The sequence below is a fragment of the Bemisia tabaci genome, chromosome 10, assembly GCF_918797505.1.
Source record: "Bemisia tabaci chromosome 10, PGI_BMITA_v3".
Lineage (NCBI taxonomy): Eukaryota > Metazoa > Arthropoda > Insecta > Hemiptera > Aleyrodidae > Bemisia > Bemisia tabaci.
This window is the reverse complement of record NC_092802.1, coordinates 30,447,523-30,466,337: the sequence shown is the minus strand read 5'-3', so window position 1 is coordinate 30,466,337 and position 18,815 is coordinate 30,447,523. Positions and strand designations below refer to the sequence as shown.

Here is an 18,815-nt window from a genome sequence, read left to right as displayed (position 1 = left end):
ATGGGTCCCGAACAAAGCGGGCCCAGACCCAGAATCCGGTGTCCTTGGGAGTATCAATCAAGACGGGCTAATAACCCCGTATTGACTTTGTAATTACCCTTGGAGCCGGCTTAAAATTCACGGCGGGGAAAAATCGGGGAGCGGACCTTCGCGGGAGTATCTCGCTTGATTGATACTTAGTGAATATTCATGTTGTTTGCATAAAAGGCAAACAGCCTTTGAGCGCCCATATAATTGATACCGTGCGCCGGCGGGACCGGCAAAGGAGGGGGATTTTTTTTTTGTCGTCCGCCGTTTAATCAAGAGGTTTAGGCGCGGAAGGTTTAGACTCTAATTCCGCGTTTTCTTCACCCGGTTGCCGGATTTCGCTTGTTTCGAAAGGTTTGAGGGTTTGATCGGTGTTGAAACGGGTAAGTTTGGACAAGCTGCACGTTACCGAGCCAGTCAAAGGATTTCTGTACTGGTATGATGCCCCTTGAATACTAGGGAGGAAGAGTAATTGTATGGATCGTTGCGAAACGGATTGGGTAGGCCCACGTTGAGGTTTACCATATTTCATTGGGTTAGTATTTTGATACATTGACGGACTCTCATCTTACGAAACAAATTCTTCTCCCCGTGATCCGATGCATTTTATTGCTGGCATCACGCAAAAAACAAATTTTACCTCTACCTGATTTCCCAAGTAATGGTAAAATCAGATTTCAGGCATCATGGATTGAACCACGACAAAAATCATTTGAAAGACACGCGTAGAACAATTCATAAGTTTTCCGGAAAACTCGTAAATCATCAAAGGAAATTCGGAAACATCAGAAGGTTCACACGGTGTTTCTCTCTACACGGAGAAAAAAACTTCTTGCGTAAGACCCGAAGTTGAGGTCATATGGATCTCAGAAGTTTTTGGATCACTTATCTAAAAACTTGAGGTCCAGCTGCCGAAGTTCGGGTCAGACGTATCTGAAGTACTTCGATATATACCGAAGGGATCGGGTCACACATCTGAAGTACTCCGGTACATACTGAAGTGCCTCGATGTCTGACCGAACTTCGAAAGCTTGGCCTCAAGTTTTCGGATGCATGATCAGAAAACTTCAGAGATCCATATGACCTCAACTTCGGGTCCCATGTACGAAGTTTTTTTCTCCGCATAGTGCGACAATACAAAACACGCCAGGACTTCAGACACGTCTTTTTACCGACCGTTTACTTAAAACCGAAAGCTATCACGAGGATTTCTCGACGGAACGTTGTCTGTGGTCAGAATCCTCGGAGGGGCTCAACTCAGAGACAGAACATCCCGCGTTATGTGGTAAACAAAGAATCACCACCACGTGGGGTTGAAACAACTCAAAATAAGCGGCGAGAGGGGGGACGCAGCCCCTAATGGTCTCGCGGAAGACAGCTTGTTAGCCCGATCTAGAGGGTCTAAAAATATTTGACGAGAGAAAGCGCCTTATTAAATTGACGCTAACGTCCGACGGGAAGGCGGAGAGGGTGAGATTTTGTTTCTCGCCATAAAAGAAGAACCGGATCTGGGGGTTGTTAGCTGGAGTAATTGCACCATGTTAATTAGGCAGGCGCGTTGCCAAATGATAACCTCACAATCCGAATAAAACCGGAGACCCTATAAATTATCCTGGCGAGTGGCGGCGGAATTTTGCGATTTGGCGATTAAAATACTGGGCGTCGCCATTCAGTAAGCTCAATTTGGAGGAACACTAGAAGAAGCGAACGAGGTTCCGTAGATCCAATCTACTTACAAAACGACTTTTCGATGCTAATTCATAAACTCGAACTTTTAAGCGCTGGCCGATTAGGGAGCGCTATTTTTTAACAACCTACCTCTAAAATGCTGGTATACTAAAGAGTCCTTTTATACAGAGAGTCAAGACAGTGTGAATCCATTTCAGATTGGTTCCCGTGATTTTAGGCCTCCATGGTGTCACAAACGGGAATTAAAGAATTACATTTTCACGATTGCAAAGATTATAATCTGGAATGGACCGAGGGAATGTACGGGTTCGACAAGAACAAAACGGAATGAGAGAAGGAACGGAGAAAGGAATTTGAGAATGGGCCGATCAAAGATTACGAAAAACGCTCAATTGGAGTTATCTTTATTCCCGTTTGTGACTCCATGAGGGGATGTTTGTCTTGACTCTCATTATAAGGTGACTCTAGTATACTAGAGGCAATGCGTTCAAATGCTGCATCATCACCAACAAGATGACGCAAACCTGCCTAACATATTTAGAACAGATTAATCTGTGATACCTTAATGTAATGCCTTTGATGTCAAAGCACGGGTGACGATATTCGTTTTTCTATAATATATGATTTTTTTAGCGGTAATGTTGTTCTGTCATAATTGATACTTGAAATTTTGGTTGGCGAGTTTTTTCATCTCAATGGTGCTTATCTTATTCGAGGAACTTAAAAACGCCACCTACCTAGAAAACAGCTGAGCACTCTCTCCAATACGAACGAATTAGAGCTTTCCCGCTTGTTTTGCGATTACTCACTCTGATTAATTTACACGGATCAATATTCACTACGAATTTAAGTAATTTTTCAGAAAATTGTGTTTAACGTATCTCACGTATGTAGGTATTTATAAACAAAGTACTTCTGCATGAGATTTGCCAACAGCGGTCAGAGGAGTCACCTAAATTACAGTTTACTCGACAAAGGTCGACGCCTCAAATGACAAATTAACACGACTCCTTCCCCGTGCAAACCAGAAAGCGCGTAACTCCAACCGTAATCCAGTGACCATACGCTATTTTTGCAAAGGAGCGCAGTACTTCTACCCTACCACCCTTCTTCCCGGACTCAGCAGGTGGATAATAAAGCGTGACGTCAGGAGAAACTTGGAATAAAACCTGAGACTAAAAAGATCTGTGGACGAGGAGGGTGTAATGAGGATATAACGGATATCCAGTTTCTTTGTTGCGTGGGCTTTTTCAGCCTTTTCAACCCCCCACACCCTTCTTTCGTACCTTTAATCTATGCTGGGCATTACTTGATCTTAAAGTTAGCGTGCACTTCGGTACCTAGAATTTTTTATGCATTTAAACGTACAAACGGCGTCAAGACGGAGATCCCTTCAACCGAGAGGAAAAAGAATCCTTGATTAGGGTATGTTGTTCGGTGAATACTGAACGAAGACTTCTCACGTCATTCTATCCACTTCCGGGTTTGTCGGCAGTTAAATAATTAACTTTAAAAAAAGAAGAAAGGACTGAAACATTTGGACAAATCTAACTGTTAAAACAAATTGTTCATTTTTTCGTACAACAGGGCCCATACGCACACGATTGTATCACATATTTGGCTATCGAACATATATTATTCTCTTAACATAATTAGGAGAATACTTGAAGCATATGCTTGTTCGAAAAATTTCTGCACCACTTGGTTTAGTGGGCCGCTCTAAGTACTTCCAGAATTAAAAAACTTCAATTCTCCACGATTTTTTGGATTACATTTTGCAATGAGGAACCAGTAATCTCTGCCGTCCTCTTAAAATCTTCTCTCTGCAGGTATATTACTGATCAAATGAAATGTTTGTCTTTAAAATGAGCCAGGAAATAGTGGTTCCACCCAAAATTCGGTCCTTCATCCGTCCATGGAGATTGATTCCGCACGACATTCAAACAGAGGTTATATGCAAGGTTTTTCATGAAGGTTTATATGGTAAATATGCGTATTTTCGGGGCAGAAATTCACTGGCTCGCCGAAAAAGCGAGTCCGAAGCCCCGAAGTTGGATCGCCACACTTGAGGGCGGCGAGCGTCCCGAAATTGCGGCTAGCGGCCGGCCGTGAAATCCTGGAATGGAAGAAATATTCTTCTCGACATAATCTCCGGGGCAGGGGCCTGGAGTCAGTCGAAGCGGGCACCTTAATCGTCTTAATTTCAATTTGTTCCGTGAATGCGCTGCGTCACTAAGAGGATTGATGTCTTTCCTGCGGTCGCGGTTGCCACCTCGCCCTTCCCCGCCTCGCTCCGCCACAATAAAATGGTTTTTTCGGCGGCTTCAACTCTATCTCGCGGTCCATTGCCGGATTGGACATCGAAATTGAGGAGCCTTCCGGAAAAAGGGCGCATAGCAAAAAATCGCGTTTGAAAAAAATGCATTTGAAGTTTCTATCATTACTCTATGCCCACTAACTGTGCCTTACGTTCTAGATAGAAAGTCCAAGGTGCGATGAAAGTTACCATCAGTGGCCAAAAAAGTAAGGATGGAAACTGACAATGCATTTTTCTCACACGCGATTTTTTGCTATGTGCCCTTTTTCCGGAAAGCTCCTCAATCCGTCTTTAAGGTAAATCTACGTGATCCACAGACAGAACCCGCCACTAAGTTGCAGAGCATACACATCCCGTCACCTTCCCGCCAAAATATCACAAGCGCCATGCGACGTTTGTAAAAATCCATGTTATTTTTCTAGGTAAGAGAAATTTTTCAAATGAGCCAAAAAGTGTAGTTCCTTATTGCAAAATGCAGTCCATTTATCTTCGTGCGGTTGCAACCAGAGACCAGAGCTCAGAAAGTTGCATCGTGGCATCCTCGCGGCGCACAGTGGATCGAGTCAATAAGAGAGGTCGGACAAAATTCGGAAACTTTAAACGCTCATAACTCCGTTTATACGGAACTTTCAGGTTCCAATAGTGGTTTGTTGCAATTGGTTCCCTCGCGAAATTTCCTGCTACAAACGCCCCTTGAAATATAAAATGTGACGAATTAAACATCAAAATGTCCGTTTTTAGTCAAAAACTTCATACCCGACCTTTCTAATTAACTCGACCCACTGTGCGGCGCGGTGTCTCTGCTCACGAAATGCACTATACCAGCACTGAAAATTTTCAAAACTCATATTTACGAAGCTTCTCGTGGGTCTACATATAAACTCTACAAGCTTCACGGAACGTATTTCCTCCTCGTTCCATCTCCGGCTAAAAGTTTTACTTCCCCGACAATCGTCCGACACTCGCGCAAGTGTTTGTGGAGATGCTGCAGATAAGGATTATGGTTGAAAATTGGCTTTTCTCGGCACGAAAAGTCGCGACAAAACGGCATCGATGGTACCATACTCGGCGATTCCCGCGCGCTTTCTCGACGGGTGTCATTACTGCGTTCGCTACCCTTCTCATCCATGCAGAAGTTGATCGTCGCTGACTGTTCCGGAGAGGGGTCTTGGAGCTTCTTGCGGGTCATTGGGTCCGCGGGGTGCCAGCTTGTTCAGTGTTCACCCTTCCTGCAGATTCAAAGTACAATCAGTGCTTACAACAGTGTCAATCGAGAGTATAAGGCAACAATACCACCTAACTTGACACTATTTGACTAAATTTCCTACTTATCCTTACTACTACATTATCTACAACTCCCTCCTAGCTACTTAAATAATAATAAAAACTCTCTATGATTGTACCTAACACTGTGATGTACTGACATACATTACCAATATTCCACCCCCCCCCCATAGTAATCCGTCCATCGTTGCCCTAGAGAACAGTCAAAGATGTGCCGCAAACTACAAAACAGTTAATGTATTCACATATGATCCCCACTTCGAAAGACACCCCCATCTATAGACCCTGAGTGATCACACAGACTCTCACAAAAAAATTTATCCCCCTCTCCAGTTTGTCTGTTCACAGTCTGAGCATCATTATCAGTCCTTAACCTACCATGCAACGTGTGTAAACCCTCGCAACCACCATATATAAGCCTGTAAACACTATTTGTGCCTCTTCATCCATATGCTTTTATGTGTCCCGCTACCAATAACTAGTCCCTGTGACCTGTCCCGAATATCATCACCCCCCTACTTCTCACCTCTGATTATATTCCGCACTCTAGTCACATGTTCTACCGTAATTCCACTCAACTCTTGTGTTCATAGTCACCTTGACTCTATTGTAGATACCATATATACCCTTGAGAGTGCCTGACAATCACTTCTTACGAATACTCAAAAATACACGCTTGTATGATGACTCTAGTGTCACATACGTATTCATATTGAATATGAATCTGTAGATATGTTCATATACTAAATCCCTGTCGCTGAAGCGAGGTATACTGCTCTGCTCATACACAGTTCTGCCCCTAGAGAATAAACTATCTCTACACACCGAATCTGTGTCTCAAGACCTTAATCTAATGCTTCCGACACTGATGAGCATTACCAATCAAGAGTGTAGAGTCGTGAAGTACTCACCCCGCTAGAGTCAATGTTCTCCCTGACAAGAGCACACTCATACTCTCTTTATGCAGTGTCCTGTGATCTCAGTGAGTGATAAAGAAATGAGATCACTTGTATCTCTACACGCAACCACTGCATAATAGAGAGAGAGTAAAAATAAGGTTAATACCTGTCTCGACGATTGTGTCTCACGTGTCAGAGACAAAGAGACAAGTGTCATCGTGTATAATTCGCGTTCGCCTCGTAATTGAAGTGTAAGCAAAGTGCGAAGAGGCACTACTTTTTTGCTTCATGCCACTCGATCGTTAGCATGTGTGTACGTCGTAGTAATAGGAATACACACTGTGATTGTCTAATCTCATCAGGATGTAAAATCAATATACTAAGTTCAGTTTTAAACTCGAGAAAACCCAGGGCCGGTTTTTGAGTCTGTAGTACTATGTGAGAAACATTGATGTCCTCCAGTAATGATGAAAAATCTATATATATCGGTAAAGTTATCGTTATATAGTTTCTCGTAAAAGCTCTTAACGTTATCATGCGGTATAGGCTATCAAAGTTTCACTTCCTCTGTTGGATAAATACTCTTTTCCCTTTCTACTGTTGCGGAAAAGCTCACTCCCTCCTCCGCTACCAGCAATGACATAGATTGATAATGAATAAGAATGATAATTAATATAGCAAAATTCATAGCATAAGTGGTTCTAGACCTCTGTGCTTGTGGGTGCCGAGCGATTTAAAACCATTTTGTTAGCGCGTGAGAGGGGGTTCTGGGGGGGGGGGGACACCCTCTCCTCCGTAAGAAGGGGATCCGGGGGACGTCTCTTGGCAAATTTTGAAAATTGAATCTCCCACGGACGCTATTTTGACATATTGTTAAATCGAACACCGTAATATTTAGGAGACTAATTTCACTGTTTATATCGGATTTTTCTGTTTTCCCCCAAATTATTTCGATTTTTAGAAAATGAAAAGTTAAGAGATTAATCGAAAATTGCACGTGTGACATAGAAAATTCACACAAAAAGTAGAAAAATAAATGCGGTTGACAGTAAATTTAATTCAATTAAATTCAGATTTTGACAATTTTGCACTTTTGGTGTCACCTAAATGCCGCTTGTGGGTTCACGTGAACCCACGTAGAACCGCCTATGATTTGCAGTGCACAACCTGCATAGCCTAAAAGAAGAAACCAACTGTCGCTGATAAATTTACCTTCGTTTTTCCTCCGATCACGTTGATTTTAGATTTTAGATTTTGACCAGTAAGCGTGGCGTGAATTGCGATGTATCGATTGTTATGCCATTTAAACACATGGAAAAGAATCGATTATTAAGGTGTTCGCTGCGAACACCCTGTTTATCGATCCTTTTCCATAGGTTTAAATGGCATAACAATCGATACATCGCAATTCACGCCACGCCACTGATTTTGACGATAACTATTTCGATCTGGACGAGATCATCATAAGGTCACATGGTAAACACCAATATTAAAACTCATTAAGTCACATGATAAACACTAATATTTAAACTTATCAAAGCATTCGGAGGGTGCACCCGCTGCGATCGCTCATCAGCTACAATGCATCCAGATAAAAACAGCTTTAACTTCAAATAAGCGGTAGTTTTTTTTTTTTTTTTTTTTAATTTTTTTTTGTTTTTTTCTGTTTTGTTCATAAGCTGAGAAATATTGGAGCGAACCAAAGGCATTTTACGTTTCGAGAAAAACGCCTCTAGAAAAATTGGAACCTATCTATAATGCTCACATTTCACATTCTGATATGCTACCCAATACGTGGCAGGAAAAAGGAAAATACTCTGCACATTTCGCTGTCCAAGGATCAAGAGAATCAATGGAGGATACGTTTACCATTCAAGAAACTATGGAAAAAATCAAAGCAGCATATTTTGCAGTTTTTGACGGGCATGGCGGAAATGTAGGTGTTCATTGATTAATTTTCGATTGGTGATTGTTTTGTTCATTGATTGGGTGGATTTGTAATTGTTTGTAACCATCACTCTCTATTGGGAAATAGATCGGTTGGGGAAAAATTCTGAGTTTTAAAAATTTCACGAGGAAAATTAGCCACACATCCGGAAGGCTAGACATCAACCTTTGGACCTAATACTATGCATGTTTTGAGTTATTAAATAATGAATGGAGAAAATGCATGTTTGAATGCGGTGAAAGGACTTAGTCTTCGGGAAGACAATTTTCCTGAACTCTTTGCTAATGCAAACAAGAAGAAAATCTAGACATTTTCTCGGAAGTTTGATCCTGAATTTTCGAAAAATTGGAGGAAATGTCTGTCATAAAACCTCAGGTTCAGACACAAAATCTCTGGTTGTAGGAAAACGAGGTGCAAGAGTTCGCAAACAGTAGCGAAAATTTTATCAAGGAAGACAAGGTCCCTTTTCACAGATCTGGTCACATAAGTTATAATCTAACTTCTATTTCATCTGTGTGGACATGTGTTATGTCTCGTTCGAGACATGCTTTCAGATCTTCCTCTTTTGTGACTCGTTTTCTGCGTAAAATTTTGAAGCGAAAATTTGTGATGTTTTCCTGTCGTTCGGACCTTGTTCTGAAGGCCAATTATTGAATTTGATACATAAAGCTATAGACAAAAAAGAGGAAAAGGATGTGGAGGGTTCCAATTGGTGGAAGCGGGCGATTGCAATGGACAAAAGAGGTTGGTAATAGATAACTCACGGGGCAGGGGACTCTTTTAGTTCATCATTTTCTTCCTTCTATACGTACCACCCATTTCAACCCACAGGATGCATCCATACTCCCGATGTCCTCTTTGTCTATCACGTTGTCTATCAAATTTCAGTAATCAGCCCATTATCGAGGTGCTTGTTTCTTTTTAGAAACTTGCTAATTACGTCAAAAGTTCCAGCTTAATTTACTTAATACGAAGAAAAAAACTTCGTGCTAGGGATCCGAAGTCGGAGTCATCCCTAAAGTTTTTGAATCGCCCATCTGAAAATTTGAGGTCCAACAGTCGAAGTTTGGGTCAAACATGTTAAGCACTTTGGACTTCTTCATATATTGAAGTACTTCAGACGCGTGACCCGAATCCTTCGATACATACCGAAGTGCTTCAGATATTCGACCCGAAATTCGGCAGCTGGGCCTGAAGTTTTCAGATGAGTGTGATCAGAAAACTTCAGAGATCCATGTGACTGCAATTTCAAGGTCCGCACACTAATGTTTTTCTCCTAGTGCAAGTTTCAACATTTATTTCTGTTATTGTGTTTACATGTTGATGTAGCTGGTAGCAGAATTTGCTCGAAAAAATGTATGGCGTTATCTAGTCCAGGAAGTCCAGAAATCGCCCAAGGAGACTATAGAGCTTAATTCTCAACCCATGTCGCTCAGCCCTCCACCTGCACAGTCTCAAAGTAAGTCAGATTACATTTTTGAAGGAGGCACCTCACATATTTACAGAGATCATTCAACACAATTTAATCGCAGTAGCCCCCCCCTCCCCCTTCCCCCAAAAAAAATGCGAATTAGAATTGTTTTTCAATTTGGCGAGTTTTTCTTCAAAGGTGTATGCAAATAAAGGTAAATACATTGTGTTTTACGAATTAATTTTTTCAATTGGATTTGCGGCTCATTCTGCTCTGCCCTATACACACATATGAACGAATCTCAGAATATAGTACCATTTTTAATGGTATTTCCTCTCGTACAGTTATTATACATTCAACTTATAAAACCTAATAAACAAGTTGCCTCTCTCGTAAATGTTAAGTGTTTAGATACCTTTTATACCTGCTCTAGTCAAACTTAAACAGATACGACTCGCAGAAAATACTTCAAAATCGATTCTTACCTATGCAAAAATAATGTACACATAAGAAAAGTATGCACTCAAATAGTTCAAAATGCCAAACTAGAACAACGAAAACTAAGAATAATTTTTGCATGTCTTAATTGGTTGAGGGGTCTGAATTTGTGCAGTTTGTAGTGAAAAATTGGACTGAAACTTTGAGATGTTGATAGCATTGTATCATTCACTTGCCTGAGAATAGATAAATGTACGATAATGCAAAAACTTCGAACTGCCAGAATATCACCCTCAATAAACCTAGAGTCCCTTTATACTGAGAGTCAAGACAATGTGAATCCATTTCTGATTGGTTCCCGTATTTTAGGCCTTCACAGTGTCACAAACGGGAATAAAGATTACATTTTCACCGATTGCAAAGATTATAATCTGGAATGGACCAGAGAATTACGGGTTCGGCAAGGAACAAACGGAATGAGAGGAGGAACGGAGAAAGGAATTTGAGAATGGGCCGATCAGAGATTACAAAAAAGTTCAATTTCTGTAGTCTTTTTTCCCGTTTGCATGTGACTCCATGAGGGGGTGTTGTCTTGACTCTCGGTATAAAGGGACTCTAAATAAACCTATAAAGACAGATTTTTTATCAGAAAACTATGAAATATATTGAGTGGCGGGCTATCAGGGATTTCTAGAGAGCAAGATAAAAATGGACTCATTGAATTAACTTACGGATAAATATACAAGGATTTCACGACCTCGCGTTGATTTATCTTGTTTTATGATTATTTTTTCACTCAATTTTATTATGTTACGAGTTCATCTTTCCTACTACAAGAGCAATGCAAATTTTCATATCTGAAAGTTCAAATTCTTAGTCCTCTAAGACAACGATTGCTTCACAAAGGTTGCCAAAGGGGAGCAGATTCTCAGTCTTGTTGTTGTTCATTCACGCCCATTTTTTTAAATAGTCCGCCATTTTCCTAACCAAAAAAATGTAACCATATTTCAATGCTGCTGAATTTTTCCTCGCGACTTGCATTTCCAGGAAAATCTCGGGCATTCCTAACGAAAATTTAACTCATCTCTTCGGATCTCATGTAAAAATCAGAAAAATGTAGGACTAAAATTGCCCGGGCACATTCCTGTAAGAAATTGAATTGTTTGAGTTAGAGTCCCTTCATACTGAGAGTCAAGACAACACCCCCTCATGGAGTCACAAACGGGAATAAAGATTACACAAATTGAACGTTTTTCGTAATCTTTGATCGGCCCGTTCTCAAATTCCTTTCTCCGTTCCTTCTCTCATTCCGTTTGTTCCTTGCCGAACCCGTAGTTCCCTGGTCCATTCCAGATTATAATCTTTGCAATTGGTGAAAATGTAATCTTTATTCCCGTTTGCGACACTGCGAAGGCCTAAAATACGGGGACCAATCAGAAATGGATTCACATTGTCTTGACTCTCAGTATAAAGGGACTCTAGTTTGAGTCAATCTAGCAACATCTTGGAATGGACTTATTCTCGTTCGTTCGGGAAACGAAGAGTTGATAGCCAGTAAATGCATTATCATCTAATCGTGAGAAAACATTTTCAATTTTTTTTTTCAAATTACATACAGGCCTCCGAGGAAAATCTGTTAAATATTGTTTTAGAGATAAGATATGAATAATTCATTAATCAATCCAAATTTGTATACAGAAAAGTCGAAATTTATAATCGATGGTATTGACTACAAAGATGCTCTAAAAAAAGCTGTGGAGAAAACTGACGCAGAAATCTTGAAAAGAATACTCATTCATAATGCTGGTAAGTTACTCTTCCTCCACCTCCCCCCCCCTCTGAATATTCCGTGGTCCGATACTTTGATGCGCTTTGCTCCTCGTATGTGCAAATTTACAAGAGAATTAAAGATTCTCAGGGGTGTTCTCATAATGTCTGTAAAACAATTATATAAATAATTGAAAGATTAGGAAGCAGAGAAATTTTAAAAAATGAATAGAAAATAAAGCAAATAACAGGAAACGAGCAAAAATCAAAGGTTAACTTTGAAATATAAATCTAATGCGCTGAAATACCGTACACAGCAAGAACGCCTTAACTCCGTTCTGGCCTTCGCAACATTTTCTCCGACAAAATGCTATACTAAAATGCTCCTACCTTTGTGAACAATGTTGCAAACTTTTGCTAGAGCAAAAATAAGAGTTGTTACTTATAGAGAGTGTCTCGAAAATCACGATGAGCGCATCGGCAAAGTCTGAAACGCAAACCTTACTTCACGATTTGCGTGAGCTTCCCGCTTCAAAAACGATACCACGGCACAGGTGAACATTTCGATAGAGGAGTCATTCCATCCAACCTCTGCTCACAAGGATACTACGCAATATTCAACATAGCCGACGCCAATCCGCCAAAACACTTGTGACGGTACGATGATTCTTACCACCTGATAACAATCAGCGTGTCTAGTTTTACACTCACATTTTTCTCGCGTTGATAGATATCCGCCTTGATTGACCTCGTGCTCTTCTCAACTTGCGCGCGGAAGCGTCGGACATGTTGAGCAGGGATTGAATGGAACGACACCTCTAACGAAATGTTCACCTGTGCTGTAGTATCCTTTTTGAAGCGGGAATCTTTAAAAAAAAAACGCAAATTTCTTATGCAGATTGCCAAGTTAGGAGTGCATTTCAGAGTTCGCCGATGCGCTTATTCACGCAGAATTCATGCCTCGCTCCATCGCGCCTTCAATTTCTTAGATGCACCACGGACATCGACCAAGCACGAATAGTTGTATCTCTGCGTCGTCATCAACACGCGTCCTCCCCCTTCCTCTTGCTTAGGTTCCTTTTGTCTTATTTGTGTTGGTGCTTCAAGGACTACGTGAGAAACACACCCGAAGATAGGAGGGACGTAATCGAGTATCGTTTTTAAATTTTCTCCTGAGTCCGATCAACATTTCATCAGTGCCTTGGAGCGGAGCATTGCGAGTTTTACGCCTCGCGCCATCGCGCCTTCAATTTTTCAGATGCACCACGGACATCCGTCAAGCACGAATAGTTGTATCTCTGCGCCGGGACTTTCAGTGTAAAAAAATTTTTGGACATAGAAGGGTTAAAGGGATGACCAAGAGCCACCGTGCCGGAGCTCATCGTGATTTTTGAGACATTATTTATAAGGAACGAATCTTATTTTTACTCTAGAAAAATATTGCAACAGGAAAATTAATTCGGAATGCGCTCTTAATAGTATGCCCTAATCATTCTAAAAATATGGAGAGTAAAATATCCTTGGTCATCTTCTAACTTTTAAGTGAACAGCTCTCGTAATATTAAAGGTAAAGTAAAATTTGATTTTTATATTCCCACGATTTTCCAGTTTGAGAGTGAGCAATAATCCATTTTAGACCGTGCAGAACATTATTATGATTGATCAAAATTGTCAAAATGAAACAAGCGTTTTATGAGCCCGTAATGCGTCAATCGAAATTGCATAAGCGGAAAGGAGGATATAAAATATTTAATGACACTAACATCCCTATCATAATGATAATAATGGATGTTTCGGTGCAAAAATCTGAATAATTATTTATGAGCTCCTCGGGTGCTACCATGATTAATTGGGGTACTACCACAATAAATTGGACGTATTTCTATCAAACGGAAATATGTGCATCATGACGTGAGCCCTGCTATGCGTGTATTCTTATGGGTCTCAGGGCTCATGTCTTAATGCACATAGCTCCGTTTGACAGAAATACGTCCAATTGGAAATGTCCATATCATTCAACCACCTCGTGCTTTTTTTCCGCGCAATACGACATCGAGATGTGATATTTTTCAAGGTTAAAATAGGGCTTTGCCTTGTTTTGTCAGACATAGTTTCAATAAGCGGGCCGCTGGTCTTTCCAGTATTACAACAAAATGGTGTCATCGATGTTCAATGTGCAGAACAACGTATCTCCATTGCGGTGTTTCAAAACTTCCACTCCTACTTTATTTTTTCGAAGAGATGCAAGCCGACTTTGTGCGGCTTGAAATATTTACAGAATATTCTGCTAATACCAGAGACGAAAAATCAAACTTCATTGAATGGACCAAAAATTACGGTAACTAATATTCCACAAGAAAATGAAAAATTACGGTAGGTAACGCATTTTGTGTGTTTATTACAAGGAATTAAAAATGTGTGAAAGTTTATTAAAAGAATGAAGTTTGATGGGAAATATGCAACGCCGCAAATGGGGATACGCAGTTTCCCACATGGTCATCGACATACAATATGAATGGAGATGTTGCATGTGTGAGGGAATTGCGATTTGACCGTTGATTCTTATGTAAAAGTTCGCGAGAAACACGATGGTGCTACTGGTTTTCTCTGAAATCATCTCCCAAGCTCAAAAAAAGCTCTCAAAGTGAGGCCAAAATGGAGGGGATATCCCACCCTACCCTGAGAGTCCACCTCTACATCAAAACAAACTCTCCATGCAAAGATAGGGAGCAAATACATTAGCAGGGTTGCCGTGTTTTCAGTTTTGGAGTCCCCAAATAAAGTGGCTGCCCTGTCAAGTTATTTGCTCCCTATCTTTGCACGAAGAGTTTGTTTTGATGTAGAGGTGGACTCTCAGGATAGCGTGGGATATCCCCTCCAATTTGGCCTCACTTTGAGAGCTTTTTTTGAGCTTGGGAGATGATTTCAGAGAAAACTAGTGGCACCATCGTGTTTCTCGCGAACTTTTACGTAAGAATCAACAGTCAAATCGCAAATCCCTCACACATGCAACATCTCCATTATGACGACATATGACATGATATGACATATCGACGGTGAAAGTCGGCAATCACATAACTCGTTTGCGGTGTCTGAAAATCTCCGCCTCTACGTCATTTTTTAAAGGAGAGCAAATTGACATTATTTCTTGAAGCTTTTGCAGAATTTTCTTCGCATTGAGAAGAAAAATCATGACAGTTTTAAAGAATTGCCGTTGAGTAGTTTTCCATTTAAAAAATAAAGTATGACAGGAAGTCTGCGACGTCGCAAACCGAGTTATGTGATTGCCGACTTGCACCGTCGATATGACATGATATGACATATGACCTATACTCATGACGCATTTCCGCAGGTTCAACGGCACTGATTGCGCTGATTGTCGGATCGAAGCTGATTGTTGCGAATGTGGGAGACTCAAGAGGAGTAATGTGCGACTCCAAGGGAAATACAAAGCCAATATCTTTCGATCAGAAGCCCGGGGACGTGCGTATAACTCTGAACGAACAAGCAGTGGCGAGGAGTGATAATCGACTATCGATATAATCCCATATTTGAAGTGGTAAAGAATCGATTATTATGGCGTTCGTTGCAAACGCACTGATAATCGATCTTTTTCCATAGGTTTGAATGGAATATCAATCGATACATCGCAAAGCACGCCACGCCACTGGGAAGAATATCAACGGAGGCTCAAAACCTCACTGGAAAAAAAAACACATTGGATCCTAGAGTCCAAACTCTTGAAAACGTTGACAAGAAAAAATACTCTTGATTCAATCGGATTTTTGCTTGAATCAAAACGAAAGTCCGCTTAAATTAAGAGGCTTGGTTCTTGATTTAAGCTAGATTCTGATTGAATCAAGAGTACTTTTTCTTGTCGATGTTTTTAAGAGTCTGGACTCTAGATCCAATGTGTTTTTTTCTCAGTGCTTGTAAGCGCCAGCAGGTGTTCCTAGAATGGTAGGATGGGTCACTAAACCTCCTGTTTTTTACGAACCGCTTACCCGATAGGAAGCGTATTTGGTGGTTTCTGAGTTGACTTTTCACGTTTTTAATGTACGCATCGTGTTCTTTGCGTCATTTACCTTCTGGTGAATGTATTCTCAAGTCAAAATTCGACCATAGTTTAGTGACCCATTGTTTTGTTTTATATGCCGGAAATGCAATGGCATAATAATAACATTTCTTGTGTTGATAGTGAGAAGACAATTTAGAGAGAATTTCCTAATAAAAAGCCTATACAGTGATTGCGTTAAGGTTCTTTTACTTTGAGTGACATCATGCGCAATCTTAGCAACACCTAATTGCACTTAACCAGGTTTTGAATTTCCATTCTTCAATTTTTCTGTGTAACTGAACTTAATTTAGTCGAAATAATGTATTTTTTGCAAGCTATTACCAGACTGTAAAGGAGAGTTGTTTCTCACGGCAAGTGCCTCAAAAATCACGATAAGTGTATCTATAGAAAGTCTGAAAACTCTTAGGTTGAAAATATTTGTACGAGATGTGTACATATACTAAAACTAGGACAGGATTTGATAAAAATGAATGGTCTTAAATTTACAACTCTATATGAGGCTAAAAATCGGCACCAGAATGTTATACAGTTAAATTAAGAGAGAGAGAGAGAGAGAAATAATTAAATAGTACTTCATTCTTTTAAGACTTACTCAGACATGAAAAAATGGGAAATGGGGTATTTTGGGGCATTTGTTTTCAATCAAAACACACCGAAACATTACAGCGTAAGGCCAATTTTCAGTTTTGCGCGTGCTTGCGATCGTTCGTGCTAATAAGGCAAAACGCCAAATGAACCTTCAGGTGTTGTCAAATTTCCCTTGATAATTTATGAATTCTCAGGGAAACTTGTGAATTTCTCTCTAGAAATTTTTCGTAGAACTAGATTTACAATTTAATCTAAACACCGAAAAAAAGGATGCTGACTTAACGTTCTGGATGTAAAACAGTGTGCGACAACTGACAAAACGCTGAGTTAACCACCACACCATCTAGCTTTACATTTTGACATTGCTCCAGTAACTACTGTGACGGTTAAATAAGCGTTTTGTAAGAGTTTTCGCACACTTTTTTACATCCAGAATGTTAAGTCAGCATCCTTTTTTTCGGTGGCGTATCTAAAATTTCAAAAAAATATACTTATAAATTTGATTATATCCCATTTAGCCACGGCTCGTGTTGCCACGCAACAAAAAGTTTTGCGTTTAGCTACAGCTTACAGATGTTGTGTGGCTAAATGTGACAATTGAAAATGAGTGTGGGGAAATGCAACACATTTATTTTATTAAATTCTTAATTGAATTTTTAAACGCGTCATTTATCAATATTTTGCCTGAGAGACTGAGGATGATCATGCGCATAAAAAAGACTCTTTACGAATGATACTCTTACGAAACGATCTTCTGATCTAACCTAATCCAACCCAACACTAAAGTCGCCAATGTAATCGTAAAATCGCTGTAATCATGAAGTCGCTAATGTAATCATGAAGTCACTAATGTAATCATAAAGTTTCTAATGTGATAATGAAGTAGCTAACGTCATCTTAAAGTTGCTAACGTCATCTTAAGGTCGCTAATGTAATCATAAAGTTGCTAACGTCATCCTAAAGTCTGTGGCTAATCGCAACAAATTTTGTTGCGTGGCAGCACGCAAACAATTTTTTTTTATTTAGGCACACCAATTTTGATTGTTACATTTAGCCACACAGCACCTTTAACTTGCAGCTGAATGCAACAATTTTCGTTGCGTGGCACCACGAGTCGTGGCTAAATAAACAGATACCATAGAGTTCCTCAAAAATAAATCATTTATCGCGAGAAAACTTTCAAATGTTCATACGGCGATTTTCCGTAGCTTTTTTTTTTTTTTTTTTTTTTTTTATTCATAGAAAATAAACATGAATACAATTCGTATAGAGGCATATAAATAAATGTTCAGGTTCTAGTTGAGATCTCCAGTATGTAAAATTAAAGTTATGAGATCAAATTGATCAGATAGTAAAGAGTTAATCATAAGTTAATCATAATTACAATCCGTGTAGAAAATAGTAACATAAATATTCTAGGTCTGCATGAGATTCCGATTTTCCGTAGCTTGGCAGTGTTAATATTTATTCATTCGTTTACAGAAACGCGAGATGGCGAGAATCATTGCTGCCGGTGGGCAGGTCATCCTCAATGACGGCACATATCGATTGAATGGCGATTTAGCAATGTCCAGGGCATTGGGAGATTCCCGACACAAGGAGTCCGGGCTTAGCTCGGAGCCCGATGTTCGCATCTACGATCTGTGCTGGTACAAGCCTCAATTTTTAGTCCTCGCCACGGACGGTCTGTGGGACGTCATGTCGAACGAAGAAGTGGTTGCCTTCATCAAAAATAGGTTTCTTGAGGAGTATTATGGCGCCAAAAGTTTGGCCTACTTCGCACACCTCCGCGGATCCACGGACAATATTAGTATCACGGTGGTCAATCTAAAGGATAAAGATTGGTCCTGTTGCTCGCCACTGTCAAGGAGGCAAAGCCAGCGCTGCAATGAATATTTTAGTAGATATCCTCGATCTCCGAGTAGTGGGAGTGAGAGTAATAGGTCCTCTTGGTCATTTAAGTCTTCTGCGTCCTCAATTCGCAGAAGATGGAGCGGTTTGTGGCCGAGGAACCGAAACTCTAAGCGGGCAGGCAGCAGTCCACCTTCCTCACCATGATGGGAATGTAGAAATATTGCCACTAGAAAAAATTGTCCAGATTGTCCAGCTGAATTCCGATCGGAGGAGTCGAGCCGTAACTGTCAACAATGAAGCTCTTGCGTGTGACAAAAATATGCGGTTTAAGTACAGATTCCTGTGTGAAATTTTGCCGGGAACACCTCCTCACACAGCCACAGCCTCCTCAGGAAGAGGTGGAGGAGGGAGCAGAGGTGGAGGAGGTAGCAGAGGCAGAGAAGGTAGCAGAGGCGGAGGAGGAGGCGGAGGAGGCGGATGAGGCGAATCAGGCAGAAGAGGTGGCGGCCGTGGCC

General features: G+C 40.5%; 1 protein-coding gene across 2 annotated transcripts in view; it reads left to right on the top strand.

The window, feature by feature from the left end:
• LOC109030852 (protein phosphatase 1L) overlaps positions 1 to 18,801 on the top strand; it is a 23,852-nt gene extending 5,051 nt beyond the window's left edge. Inside the window, exons 3-7 of one of the 2 annotated variants that reach the window (XM_019042033.2) lie at positions 7,896 to 8,152; positions 9,494 to 9,623; positions 11,712 to 11,819; positions 15,133 to 15,263; positions 17,929 to 18,801. In XM_019042033.2, the coding sequence (XP_018897578.2) occupies positions 7,896 to 8,152; positions 9,494 to 9,623; positions 11,712 to 11,819; positions 15,133 to 15,263; positions 17,929 to 18,504 (1,202 nt within the window). In that variant the 3' untranslated portion in view covers positions 18,505 to 18,801. The remainder of the gene's footprint in view (positions 1 to 7,895; positions 8,153 to 9,493; positions 9,624 to 11,711; positions 11,820 to 15,132; positions 15,264 to 17,928) is intronic. The other variant, XM_072305134.1, reaches the window with a different exon arrangement.
• Positions 18,802 to 18,815: the final 14 nt, after the last annotated feature.